The sequence below is a fragment of the Chionomys nivalis genome, chromosome 6, assembly GCF_950005125.1.
Source record: "Chionomys nivalis chromosome 6, mChiNiv1.1, whole genome shotgun sequence".
Classification (NCBI taxonomy): Eukaryota; Metazoa; Chordata; class Mammalia; order Rodentia; family Cricetidae; genus Chionomys; species Chionomys nivalis.
In genome coordinates this window covers 90,782,177-90,796,860 of record NC_080091.1, presented here as the reverse complement: position 1 = coordinate 90,796,860, position 14,684 = coordinate 90,782,177, and the positions used below count along the sequence as shown (strand labels likewise).

The 14,684-nt window shown below is 45.9% G+C and overlaps 1 protein-coding gene across 4 annotated transcripts in view; it reads left to right on the top strand.

Moving 5' to 3' along the window:
* Positions 1-13,329, top strand: part of Ptpn13 (protein tyrosine phosphatase non-receptor type 13) — a 194,951-nt gene extending 181,622 nt beyond the window's left edge. For all 4 annotated transcript variants that reach the window (XM_057771410.1, XM_057771408.1, XM_057771407.1 and 1 more), the window contains 6 exons: positions 45-193; positions 2,571-2,661; positions 5,133-5,470; positions 6,733-6,948; positions 9,299-9,361; positions 12,699-13,329. In XM_057771410.1, coding sequence (XP_057627393.1) covers positions 45-193; positions 2,571-2,661; positions 5,133-5,470; positions 6,733-6,948; positions 9,299-9,361; positions 12,699-12,791 — 950 coding nt within the window. In that variant the 3' untranslated portion in view covers positions 12,792-13,329. The remainder of the gene's footprint in view (positions 1-44; positions 194-2,570; positions 2,662-5,132; positions 5,471-6,732; positions 6,949-9,298; positions 9,362-12,698) is intronic.
* The last annotated feature ends 1,355 nt before the right edge of the window (positions 13,330-14,684 follow it).

The following is a 14,684-nucleotide window of genomic DNA, read 5'->3' as shown; positions in this document are numbered from 1 at the left end:
CCGCTCTGGGGAGAACTGAAGAGTCCTCTGGTCCTCTCTGATAGATCGCCCCTTTCTGACAAATGAGGAGCTGGCTGCCCTGCCAGTGGTCAGAGTCCCTCCGTCCGGCAAGTACACTGGCACTCAGTTGCAGGCTACCATCCGCACGCTTCAAGGCTTGCTTGATCAAGGGATCCCTGCTCAGGAGCTACAGGTAAGTGGCATGTGCATTTATTTGATGGAAAATGTGTCCTTGCTAGCCTAAGGGTTGGAAAAACTTCCATGTCTTTGGAAATACTGATCGCTTTGCAGCACTACCCTGTGCGGCTGACTGACTTCCGCCTCTAGACACACCACCTTTTCATAGTTAATTATGACTAAGCAGGATCATATTAACTGCTCATAACTAGATAGATTTTTCTAATGATATCCTCCGTTCCTCATATATAAAGTCTTTTTAATAAAAATAATCTGGTTATGATAACATATGCCTATATTCCCAGCTCTTGCTAGTTGAAGGCAGGAGGTTCAGGAGTTCAAAGTCATCCTGGCTTCTGCAGGGGGTGTGTTAGTACAAGGAGTTGCTACAACTAGACATGGCCCCTCTGGGGTATGCATGCCAGTTTGCAGCCCTTGCTCCTGCAGTCTTATGGCAGGAGAAATGCAACCCCACTGTAGTTTGTGGTAACCTTGTCCCTGTCCCTCAAACCATTGGCTTCATTGCTCACCCTTTCTTGTCCCTGAAAGGAGGCACCAGACCGAGAGCTGCTGCTGTATATGTGCTTGCTCTCTAAAGGTTCCCTGGGACCACTCGGGAGCTGGGGTATACCCCCCTGGGACCACTCGGCAGCTGGGGTTGTATCCCCCTGAGACCACTCCGAAGCTAGGGTATACCCCCCTTGGACCACTCGGGAGCTAGGGTGTGCCCCCCTGGGACCACTCGGGAGCTGGAGTGTACCCCCCTGGGACCACTCGGGAGCTGGAGTGTACCCCCCTGGGACCACTCGGGAGCTGGGGTGTACCCCCCTGGGACCACTCGGGAGCTGGGGTGTACCCCCCTGGGACCACTCGGGAGCTGGGGTGTACCCCCCTGGGACCACTCGGGAGCTGGGGTGTACCCCCCTGGGACCACTCGGGAGCTGGGGTGTACTCCCCTGGGACCACTTGGGAGCTAGGGTGTACCCCCCTGAGACCACTCGGGAGCTGGAGTGTACCCCCCTGGGACCACTCGGGAGCTAGGGTGTATGCTCCTTCTCTCTAAATCTCATCTTGTAGAGATGAGATTGTCTTCTTTAAGGTTTGGGGTTGAACACTATCACAGAAGCTCCAGCATGTCCTCTCTAACGTAGAGCTTTGTTCCCCTCCCCAGCACCTTACTAACTTCTAAAAGACATATCGTCATACTTATTATTTCCATTTTGCTCTTGGGAGGTGTAAGTTCCCTGAGAGCTATAGCTGTCGCTTTACTTGTCACAGTGCCTTGCATGTCTACAGGAGAGGCCGTCAGCATGTCTTTTTTGAGTGAGAAGATGGGTGAAAATGAGAACTGACCATTGCACAGTGGACTGTTTGACAGCAGCAATACCACACACTGTGGCCAGTGACCTGTGACTCTAAAGATCACATTGTCTACAGCAATACCACACACCGTGGCCAGTGACCTGTGACTCTAAAGATCACACTGTCTACAGCAATACCACACACCGTGGCCAGTGACCTGTGACTCTAAAGATCACACTGTCTACAGCAACACCACACACCGTGGCCAGTGGCCTGTGACTCTAAAGATCACACTGTCTACAGCAATACCACACACCGTGGCCAGTGACCTGTGACTCTAAAGATCACACTGTCTACAGCAATACCACACACCGTGGCCAGTGACCCTATAGATCCCTCTCTCTACAGTAATACCACACGCCATCTACAGCAATACCACACACTGTGGCCAGTGACCCTATAGATCCCTCTGTCTACAGTAATACCACACACCATCTACAGCAATACCACACACCGTGGCCAGTGACCTGTGACTCTAAAGATCACACTGTCTACAGCAATACCATACACTGTGGCCAGTGACCTGTGACTCTAAAGATCACACTGTCTACAGCAATACCACACACTGTGGCCAGTGACCCTATAGATCACTCTGTCTACAGCAATACCACACACATTGGCCTGTGACCTGTGACCCTACAGATAACACTGTCTGCAGCAATACCATACACTGTGACCTGTGACCCTACAGATCACACTGTCCACAGCAATACTATGCACCATGTCCTGTGACCCTGTGACAGATGATACTCCAGATATTGGCTTAAGAGAAACGTGCTTCTGTAGGGTTTTTTTTTTAAATGTATATACAGCCATTTTTAAACTGAAGTTAAAACTTAGCATAAGAAATGATGCCTGTTAAGTACGCTGGTTATTATGTGTCCAGTCAAGGCGCTGCAGTTAATAGGCTCAGCAGCAGCTCCCCAAATCCACTCTGAAGTCTCTGGCACTCACAGTTAGCCCTGATCAGTATGGCTAAATTATGGTGTCAGTCAGCAAATTTAACCTTATGTTCATTTTGTTACTTGTAGAATCTTCAAGAATTAAAACCATTGGATCAGTGCCTGATTGGACAGACCAAGGAAAACCGAAGGAAGAACAGATACAAAAATATCCTTCCCTGTGAGTTCCAGTGTGGCTCTAACTGAGTGTGTGTTGTAGTGGGAGTGGCGGGCCGCTTCCCGCCACCCAGCTAGCTTTACCGAAATAATTACACGGAAACTGTATTCTTTTGAACACTGCCTGGCCCATTAGTTCCAGCCTCTTATTGGCTAGCTCTTACATATTGATCTAACCCATTTCTAATATTCTGTGTAGTACCACGAGCTGGCTTACCAGGAAAGATCTTAACCTGCATCTGTCTGGAGTGGGAGAATCATGGCGACTGCCTGACTCAGCTTCTTTCTCCCAGCATCCTGTTCTGTCTACTCCGCCTACCTAATTTTCTGTCCTATCAAAGAGCCAAGGCAGTTTCTTTATTTAACCAATGAAATTAACACAAAACAGAAGACTCTTCCCCCATCAAGTGTGTGTTCCCTGTGAGTTCCAGTGTGGCTCTAACTGAGTGTGTGTTCCCTGTGAGTTCCTGTGTGACTTTTTGAGTGTTTGTGCAGTGTGAACTGTTAGCCTGCCAGCCTGACCTGTTGTACCTCACACGTAAGTACATGCATGCACATGGAGGCAGAGTGTTTTACTGGTAACAGGTCTGTAGATTACAGAGCAAATGCCCTTTCCCGTGCTCTGAGACTCTAGTAACAGGTCTGTAGATTACAGAGCAAATGCTTTTTCCTGTGCTCTGAGACTCTGGAGCTCGGCGTGGCCATCTTGGACATTTGTTGTGGTACTCCTGACATTTTCAAAACCATTTCTTAATTAGAAGTCAGTTGGTGATGCCTTATCAGTAATTCCAAAGTTAATTGGCAAGCGTGAGAGAGCTCAGTTGGTAGAGTGTTTAGAAGTGGAGACGAATAGCCTGCTGGACCTAATCAGCAGGACTCGGTCCCAGCAGCCACCCTGTCTCTGGAAGATGGTAAAGGCTCCCGAGGAATGACACCCGAGGTTGACTCTGCACACACATGTGCATATTAGTCATATTTAAGTACATGTTAATTGCTTCCTAATGACCATCCTTGGATCTATGTGTACCCACACCATTAGCTTATTCTATTTTAAGTTGACAGACATGTAAAGAGCAGCCATGTGCATGTGTGTGTCTGATGAACTGCCATGCATGAGCCTTTCATTTGTTTTGGAGTCTAGAAGAAAATAAAAGGAATGATTTCAACCCATTGTTTTAGCCAGCAATGTGATTTTCTTTTCAGTGCGTGTGCGTGTCCCCAAATTTTAACTTGACATCCTCTTCCATATTAGCACTTTGTATTGTAGCGTGTGACACCGATCCTGTCATTCTGCAGCCCAGAAATGGCAATCTTGTCATATATAATATGCAACTGAGTTTTTTAGTCAAGATGGAAAACATAAAATTCATTCTGAAAGCTCTCTGTAAAAACTGAGACTGGCCTGGCATGGTGGCACATGCCTTTAATCCTGGCACCCAAGAGGCAGAGGCAGGTTAATCTCTAGATTCAAGGTGATCTGCGTAGTGAGTTCCAGTACAGTCTGGGCTACACAGAGAGGCCCTGTCTTTGAAGACTCTAAGACAGTTTAATAAGTGGAGCATTAGGTACATAGCGGTTGCTGTCACTATGAGACAAAGATACATTCAGATTTGTATTTTGTAGTCAGAATGTGACCAAAAAAAAAAAAAAGTATAAAAGTAATCAATTTATTGTTAGGAAATAAATTATGAACTAAGAGATAAAAGTCAATCAATAAATTTTAAAATCTAATTTTAGAGGTTTTTACCTTGATTGCCACCAAAATTACTTGCTAAATTTATAAATATTTAAAATAAAAATGAGGCCAGCACAACAGGCAAGGATACCAACCCTGGTGACCACATGGTGAAAGGAAAGAGATAGCCTTGTCGTGTTGTCCTCTGACCTCCACACATGTGCTGTGACATGCTTCCCCCCAACACACACACACACACACACACACACACACACACACACACACAATACAAAATACAAAATAAAAAGTGTGTCTCAGGTCTGTGTGGGAGTCAGATATGTCAGTAACACTTGGATACTATCATTTCTATGCTAACTTTATTCTGTGAAAGTGTCCCATCATTTGAGTCTTTGATCATTGGTATGGATATATTGACAGGGAAGTAACAAAGATGTTTGTGTTTGCTTCTCTGATTGCTTACTATGACATTCTACTTGTATGTGTTAAGTTTAATTTCAGTTGCATATGTTATCACCTTAAGTATACATTTTTACTCTTATATATAATATGAAATGTATGTTAGCAAATCCCAGAGTTCATAGAACGCCACCAAGCCACCATCTTAGATACATGGAACAAAAACATAAATGTAATGTGGACCACTGCCGTTTGAGTGTTCTCATGTGGCAGTGAGTCCATCAAGGGCTCCAGGGGCTATCGTGGCCTTGGACTGCTTATTTGTGAAACTCAGTGTGCCAGTGTGTGATCATGACATGGACCTTTCACTGTGGAATTCACAGATGACACCACAAGAGTTCCTCTTGGAGATGAAGGTGGCTACATCAACGCCAGTTTCATCAGGATCCCAGTGGGGACACAGGAATTCGTCTACATCGCCTGCCAGGGGCCTTTGCCCACTACCGTGGGGGATTTCTGGCAGATGGTTTGGGAGCAGAACTCCACCGTGATAGCAATGATGACCCAAGAGGTGGAAGGAGAAAAGGTCAAATGCCAGCGCTACTGGCCGAGCATCCTCGGCACGACCACCATGGCCAACGAGAGGCTGCGCCTGGCCCTCCTGAGGATGCAGCAGCTGAAGGGGTTCGTTGTCAGGGTGATAACCCTGGAGGATATTCAGGTGAGTCATCTTTGCTTTTCCTAATCCCTGCACGTTTGCTGGGATTGTTGCCATGGAAGCAGGTCATCTGCTGTGATTTTGTTTTTGAGACAGTCTCACGTAGCCTAGGCTGACCTCAAAATCACTGTAGAGCTACAGACAGCACAGAAGTCCTGATCCTCCAGTTTCTACCTCCTGGCTGCTGGGGTGACAGGAATGTGAATTCAGTGGATTCCGTGCTTAGGAATAAATAGTGCGTATTGATTCAGAAGCTGTAAGATACATAGAAACTTGTTTTTTTTCTCCCCCTAAGGTCTGTCATCTAAGCAGACTAACCCAGACTGTTTTTAAAACTCTGATTATCAGTCATGCCTTGTGAAGGCAGCCACCGTATTTAGTTTGTGGACAGTTGTGCCATAATGACTGTCATTTAGATGCCTCCAGCTACAGTTGTCAAACATGGAAGATGAATTTAGTGCAGGTTACCTAAGTGACCGTCCCTCATACAAACACGGAGGAAAAGAATGGTTCTCATGTTGAACATTATCAGTGTATTTAATTTAAATGAGCCCACAATAACTAGGTATGGCTTTTGCCTAGTCTATACAAGAGCCTGAATACCATCCCAGCCTCTAGGACTATGTGGTGGTGTAAAACTAGAAACCCTCTTGATAAGGTTTTCTGTGCATTTCCTTTCAGTCGGTTCTGTTTTGAGTCACGGTGACGTCTTGCTATGTGGCCCTTCTCTCTTAGTCTGAACCCTGGAAATTAGGTATATTTTATCATGCCCAGCTTTGTGTATTTATGAAGCCTTTTTATTCCTTCCAGTTTTCCTTTCGCTCTGATCAATATACTCTTCAGGTTTGAAAGAGCAATATAGTGGGGCACTGGCTTAGGAACAGTGTGACATTGTAACAGTGAGGCACTGGCTTAGGAACAGTGTGACGTTGTAACAGTGAGATACTGGCTTAGGAACAGTGTGACATTGTAACAGTGAGGCACTGGCTTAGGAACAGTGTGACGTTGTAACAGTGAGGCACTGGCTTAGGAACAGTGTGACATTGTAACAGTGAGGCACTGGCTTAGGAACAGTGTGACATTGTAACAGTGAGGCACTGGCTTAGGAACGGTGTGACATTGTAACAGTGAGGCACTGGCTTAGGAACAGTGTGACGTTGTAACAGTGAGGCACTGGCTTAGGAACGGTGTGACAGTGTAACAGTGAGGCACTGGTGTAGAAACGGTGTGACATCCTAACCTGCTCACTCTGTTCACACTTTCAGACAGGAGAGGTGCGCCATATTTCTCATCTGAATTTCACTGCCTGGCCTGACCACGACACACCGTCCCAGCCAGACGACCTGCTCACTTTCATCTCCTACATGAGATACATCCACAGGTCAGGCCCAGTCATCACACACTGCAGCGCTGGCATTGGACGCTCAGGGACCCTCATATGCATAGACGTGGTCCTTGAACTAATCAGCCAAGATCTTGAAGTGAGTAAAGATATTGTTGAATCTAACATTCAATACTGTGGCTATTTAAAAGTGTATAAAGCTCCATGGGTGCTGTCCTTCCTTACCCCTTGCAGTCCTTCAGTTTCTCTGTGAGATAACGTCAGTGTTGCCATGCTTACAGGAAATACCCAAGTCCAAAAGACAGTCCGCTTTGAAGAGGAAAATACTGGGTTTTGTTATTGTTGTTCCCTGTAGATAAGAAAGGAATGTTTTTGTCTGAAAATTAATGCTAATCTATTGCTCTAAGTAGTTATTCCTAATTTTAAAAAGTAAAAGCTATCTATTGGGAGCTCACCAAGGCCAGCTGGACTGGAACTGAAAAAGCATGGGATAAAACCAGACTCTCTGAACACGGCGGACAATGAGGGCTGATGAGAAGCCAAGGACAGTGGCACTGGGTTTTGATCCTACTTCATGTTCTGGCTTTGTGGGAGCCTAGCCAGTTTGGATGCTCACCTTCCTAGACCTAGATGGAGGGAGGAGGACCTTGGACTTTACACAGTGCAGGGAACCCTGACTGCTCTTCGGACTGGAGAGGGAGGGGGAAAGGAGTGGGGGGAGGGGGAGAGGAGTGGGAGGAGGAGGAGGGAAATGGGAGGTTCGGAGGAGGTGGAAATTTTTTTTTCAATAAAAAAATTAAAAAAAGGGTAAAAGCTAGGCAGTGGCGGTGTACGCCTTTAATCCCAGCACTTGGGTGGCAGAGGTAGGCAGATCTCTGAGTTTGAGGCCAGGCTGGGCTACAGAGCACATTCCAGGACAGCTGGAGCAACACAGAGAAACCTTGTCTCAAAACACCAAATGTACACACACATTTTATAGCAAATAACAATATGATCTTACTTTTGGATCATAAGTTAGTATAAAACCTACTTGTTAAAATCTACCTTCTATTTAACTATATATATATATATACATATATATATATATACACATACACACATATATACTCTGATTAAAACCACTGTCTCCTAAAGGATTCTGGATGGAGCTGTTCTGTCTTGTGCTTGATACCATTATAAACTATGATAACTGAAGTTGAGGCAAACCCAGCAGTCCATCTGCCCTTGGTTCAGACTGCTCAGTGTCAGCTGAATTTAAAAGATTTGGAATTTTACTCAAAAAATGTGAGAAATATTGCTTATATTTTTGTTCTTTTTTTTTTTTTTTTTTTTTGAGACAGGGTTTCTCTGTGTATCTCTGGAGTCTGTCCTGGAACTTGCTCTGTAGAACAGGCCAGCTTCAAACTCACAGAGATCCGCCTGCCTCTGCCGCCCAAGTGCTGGGATTAAAGGCGTGCACCGCCACCGCCCGGCACTTATAGTTTAAGAAATGAACTAAGTTTCAGAGGAAGGGAACTTTTGTTGAAGGTTTTCAAACAGAGTGAACTCTGATTCTTAGAAACACCATAAATGATACCATAAGAAGTCAGTTCATTAGGTCATTACATGCAGACAGTGGTAAGGAGGGCACCAGATTGGTTCCTAGCCCAGTCGTCAACAGAGAGGCTTTATCCAGCAACTGATGGGAACAGATGCAGAACCACAGCCAAACATAACACTGAGCTTGAGGAATCTTGTGGAAGAGGGGGAGAAAGGATTGTAGGAGCCAGAGGGGTCAAGGACACCACAAGAAAATTCACAGAATCACCTATCTGGCTCACAGGGCTCACAGAGACTGAGCCGACAACCAGGAAGCCTGCATGGGACTGACCTAGGCTCTCTGGACATGTGTGACAATTGTGTAGCTTGGTCTTCTTGTGTGACAGTTGTGTAGTTGTTCCTCTTGTGCGACTGCTAACGGTGGGAGCAGGGCTGTCTCTGACTCTTTGACTGGCTTTTGGAACCCTGCTCCTCATACTGGGTCACCTTGCCTGGCCTTAATACATGAGGAGGTGCTTAGTCTTACTGCAGCTTGATGTGCCGTGTTCTGTTGATAATCATGGGAGACCTGCCCTTTCCTAAACCAAAACGGGGAGGGGGGAAGGATTGTTGGGGGAAGGGACTGGAAGGAAAGGAGAAAGAGGAAACTGTTGCTGGGGTGATTTATTTTTAAAAAAATGAATTCTATAGTGAGTCAGCTGAGCATCTTCCAGGGTCTGTGTCCTGTGCATCTTCTGGGGTCTGTGTCTGATGCGCTACTCTGTGTCCTGTGCATCTTCCGGGGTCTGTGTCTGATGCGCTACTCTGTGTCCTGTGCATCTTCCGGGGTCTGTGTCTGATGCGCCGCTCTGTGTCCTGTGCATCTTCCGGGGTCTGTGTCTGATGCGCTGCTCTGTGTCCTGTGCATCTTCCAGGGTCTGTGTCTGATGCACTGCTCTGTGTCCCCACAGTTCGACATCTCTGACTTGGTGCGCTGCATGAGACTACAGAGACATGGCATGGTGCAGACAGAGGTGAGTCCCCATATGCTAATGAGGATCCATTTTTAAAAGTGCTCTTAAACGTTGGTTCTCTGTTATAGTTTCTTTGGGGGACGGTCTTGCTGTGTTGTCCAGGCTGACCTGGAACTGTAGGGCTCACTCTTCCTGCCACAGCTTCTCAGGCAGCTGGAAGATCCAGGAAAGATCTGCCGCTTTGCCCAGCGATCTTTTTAAGATTTCCTTCCATATTGCAGTGTAAACGAACATCTCTTGTCATAAAGAGCTTTTTCTTTCAGCGTGAGTATTAATTCAGAAAATAATTAAGTATTTTAGATTATCTTTTTAGATACTATTTTTAATTTAAAAAAATGGAGAAAGGGAGCAGGGGCAATAGCCCCTTCAGTGAAGTGTGAGGTCCTGGGTTTGATCCTCAAAAACCATAAAACATCTGGGAAGGTGGAGTCAGACACATTTCCTGGGGTTCAAAAGGCAGTCAGGTTGGCTAGATCTGTGAGCTCTGGCCTCACACATGTGCACACACACACACACACACACACACACACACGCAGGTAAGAGAGGAAGGAAGGAGAGGGAGGAAGAAGAAATGCTGTGGTCACAGAGGGTGGATGTGCTGGAGGCTTATTGAGGGCGTCCTTCCCACCCCCAGCCTTTAAAAGACAAAGGCTGCTGCCCTCTGCTGGAGCCCGGAGGGAGTGGACAGGCAGAGCTGTTGCCCTCACTGCTGGAGCCCACGGAGGGAGTGGACAGGCAGAGCTGCTCTCTGCTGGAGCCCACGGAGGGAGTAGACAGGCAGAGCTGCCCTCTGCTGGAGCCCACGGAGAGAGTGGACAGGCAGAGCTGCTGCCCTGACTGCTGGAGCCCACGGAGAGAGTGGACAGGCAGAGCTACTCTCTGCTGGAGCCCACAGAGGGAGTGGACAGGCAGAGCTGCCGCAGCAGCACTGTGAAGATGGCTCTGCAGGGTGCTGGCCAGGCGGCTCCCTCAGGCTGTTAGTGTTGTATTGATTTTTCTTACCTGAAACTAACCATGGATGGAATCACCCAGTGACTCCCAGCTGATCCCTCCCGGTACAGAGAGTGCACACTCTTCTAACCTTGAGCCTAACATTGCTGGGTCCCTCCACCCTCCCTTTCTCCTATATGGTGACTGTGTGGTAGATTTAAAACACAGAAATGGTTTTTACATGTCCACAGAGTCACATTTGTCTGCCTCTTAAAAACATGAGCACTGCTGTCTGTAGCTTGCCTGTCTTTCTAGTCGTGGACAGTTTGGACTCAGATTGAAGCCCAACAGCTGATTTCCAGCCCTGCTGTTGGGGACTAAGGAGAACACATTGATTGGCATGAGGAGTGTTTTTATCTGTGCACCAGCAGCATCTCCCAGAGCCTAGAGCACACCATTGAGTCAGACACTGGTGGTGAGTGTGGCAGGCCATCACATAGCTCTGAAAGTGACAAGCACTTTAGCCAAGACTGGGAAAAGGAAGCCAGCCATTGCTGTTTAAAAAGTAACCCCTCCTTCAGTTGTTTGCCTACATGAGCCCTGTGGGTTCCAGTGGATAGACACCCTAAACTTGTGATAATATAGATGACCCTGATTAAAGTCAATAGACACCCCAAACTCATGACTATATAAAGTCAATAGACAGCCCCAAGCCCATGATTGTGTAGATGACCCTGATCACAAATTAAAAAACAGAGATGAATGAGGAAGAGGGACCTGTAGCGAGGAGGGGAGTAACCATGGTAGAGAATGAATAAGAGGGGTGGTGTTATTCCAGAGAGAAAGAATTAGAATGTGTTATATGCACGTTGAAATTATGAAAAAAAAAACCTAATAAAGTTATTTTTTTAAAAAGTAACATTTAAGCCAAGAGCTGGTGAGTTTTCAGGCAGAGTGTCCTGCATGGAGGGAATGGGTCTGTGCGTTCACAAAGGTGCCTGTCCTACTGGATAGGGTTTCTTTTGCATGAGAGGCAAACTGCCACAGGCCTGTCGCCTGGAGTGACTGACTGCACTTATAGTGAGTGATGGCTCTAGTGTTAGAACATGAGCTGTGCTGGGCAGGGACAGGGCTAGAGAATCAGTTACAAGGTGAGCAAGACGATTGGCTACAAAGTATTCTGTGGCCAGAAAGACTTGTGTGACAGGGACTCCGTGATGGCTGTGATGAGAGGGTGTTGAGAGGCGTCGCAGTGAGCATGGGAGCGCACAGAAGCTAGAACACAGGTGAATATCAGGAGGCTGAAGATGGCTAACGCTCCCTCTTCTGAGTTCTGATGTCTCCGGTCTACGTAGAATTCTGGTTCTCATGTGTGCAAGTTACAGCTGAGCTCCTGTTGTGGTTACTGTTTTATTGCTCTCCATTTACTATGCCGTGGGCTTCGTTTCATTTGCTAAGACTCTGTTAGGGCTGTAGTTGCGGGCAGCTGTGAGCTGTCCAGGAATGTGGGGAACCAAACTCCTGCAGAGCAGCAAGTGCTCTGAATTGCTGGCCATCCCTCCAGTCCATTGTGATTCCTTTCCATTTATTTCCAGTCATTAATTCTTTGCCAGGTAACAAGAGAACCTCAGGTCTCAGTATCATCAGCTCAGACATTAATTTCAGCAAAAGGACTCATTTATCAAAGCTCATTGATTTCTTTACTCTTTTGACCAAAAATATTGAAAGAAAAAATAATTTATATTTATTACTTATTATTTGTTTTATTATATATTAAAATTATACTATATTTTAATTTTTACTTCTAAAAATTAAACTAAGTAGTGGTGGTGCACACCTTTAACCCCAGCACTTGGGAGGCAGAGCTCTGTGAGTTTGAGGCCAACCTGGTCGGGGCTACACAGAGAAAACCATGTCTCAAAAAAACAAAACAAATTTTATTTCTATGTTTTTGCTCTGAAATATTTAAAGAAGTTTGTTTTAATAGAGTCTTGGCTACTAATTTATTGGCATTTTAAAGCAAGAACATGAGTTCAGTAGACCTAGAAAATCTAGGTTTTAGAGGCTGGGGAGATAGCTCAATAGAGGAGCACTTGCCTAGAGAGCCCAGCCCTGGTTTTGGTCCCCAGCACCAAGCAATAAGACAAAATGACAGAGAGCAGGACTTTTTAGGATAGTTAGCGATGCAGGGTCATCCTACACATAGCCCGTTGGTACCCTCCCTTCTCCTTTTTATCAGTTTGCTTGTTGTTTGTAATCTTTATGGTACTAGACAGTTCTGTGCCCTGGCTCTTACACTCCGTGTTTAAACAAAGCTCCTGTTTCCAACCTTCTCAAACCTTAGTGTGTATAAACCTGTACAAATGAAGCTTCTCTGTCTCCGCCTTTCCCACCCTTTCCCCTACAGGGTCAGTATGTTTTCTGCTATCAAGTCATCCTCCACGTCCTGACTCATCTTCAGGCTGAAGAGCAGAAGGCACAGCCATGGCTCCCACAGTGACCAAGAGCAGCCTCCCTCCCTCCTCGCCTCCAACTGACTCCTGCTCCACTCAGACCAGAGCAGCCAGGCCAAGCAATCACAGTCCTCACCCTTAGAGGAGGGTGCTCCTGCCAGAAACCCGCCAGGATGTGGTGTTTTACAGCCACTTTAACCTCTGATGGTTATCAAAACTCATTTAACACGGCAGGTCTTCCGGCTGGAGGCAGCATTTGATGATAGTGGACTTTGTTACAAAGACAATGAGTTTATTTTTAATGTATCAAATCTTGTTTATAGGAAAATTTTCCAGTATTTTAATAAAGTAGATTTATTTTATAGAGGATACTTGAAGCCAGTATTTAAACTTTTAATGACAGTAATATTGGCATAGAGAAGAAACTAGCAATGTTTACTGTATCGGTTTCTAATGTTTACTATATATAGTGTCCTGTAATATATTTATATACTTTTCATGAAGATGCGGTTCTCGGATACCCATTTTCCCTGTGTCATCTGTTCCTAATGTGTCCTTTCACTTTGTAAATAAAATCACACCTTAAACTTGAACAACCAATTCAGGCATCTTCCGTGTTCTTAACAATATTCTGGGATCTGGGGACATCTGCACCCTAACTCAGCCTTTTCCCCGTGGGTCCGGTCATACCAGGCATGAGGCATGTCAAAAGCCCTGCTGGCATAAGGACCATGATTTTGCTTGCTTTTCCCTGCCTTTGAGTGACACCATGCCACACACACTCCCAGCCTCTCTGCCTCTCTGAGTGCTAAGACGGAAGCTATAAAGTCTACACTGCAGTAATGTTCAGAATACACAGCTGACCAAGGTGTAGTGAGAGGAGCAATCAGCTCCCTGTTCTGTGACTCTTTATGTTTTTGAGGGGCCCCCCACCCTAGATTTATCCCAAATAAATTTCACATGGAGGCTTATTCTTCATTATGAATTCCTGGCCTTAGCTTGGCTTGTTTCTTAACAGCTTTTTAAAAAATTATTTTTATTGGGCTGTATATTTTTCTCCACTCCTCTTCCCTTCTCCTCTCCCCTCCCCTTCTATTGCCGGAGGGCCACGTTTGTTCCCAGCTGTCCAGAACCTAAATAATCACACAGAAACCATATTATCTGCAATACTGTTTGGCCAATAGCTTAAGCGTATTTCTGGCTAACTCATATCCTAAACTAACCCATCTCTATTAATCTGTGTATCACCATGAGGCTGTGGCCTGCCGTAAAGTTCCAGCAGGGCTACCTGGCTTCTCCTGACGCTTCTTCCTCCCAGCATTCAGTTTAGTTCTACCTCCCATGCCCGCGCCTACCTCTGTTCTGCCCTGTGCAGGCCCTAGACAGTTCTTTATTAACCAGTGATATTCACAGCATGCAGAGGGGAGTCCCATATCACCCTTCTATCCTCTCATGATCCCCATGCTCCCAATTTACTCAGGAGTTCTTGTCTTTTCCTGCTTCCCATGTAGATTAGATCCATGTATGTCTCTTAGGGTCTTCATTGTTGTCTTGGTTCTCTGGGATTGTGACTTGTAGGCTTTGCCAGTTTTTCTTAACATAAATTAACCCAGCTACATTTTACCTCTGGACTTTTATCTCTCTCTATTTCTGCAGACCTTTCTTTACTTCCTTCTTCCTGGCTTGCTGTATAGCTGGGTGGCTGGCCCCAAATGTCTTCCTCCCCTTGTTCTCTTTTGTTCTTCCTCTTCCTCAGCTCTCCTTCTGTTTATATCCTCTCTGCCTGCCAGCCCCACCTATCCTTGCTCCTGCCTCACTATTGGCCATTCGTCTCTTAATTAGAACCATCAGGTGTTTTAGACAGGCACAGTAACACAGCTTCGCAGAGTTGAACAACTGCAGCATAGACAAAAGTCACACACCTGAAAATAACACTCACC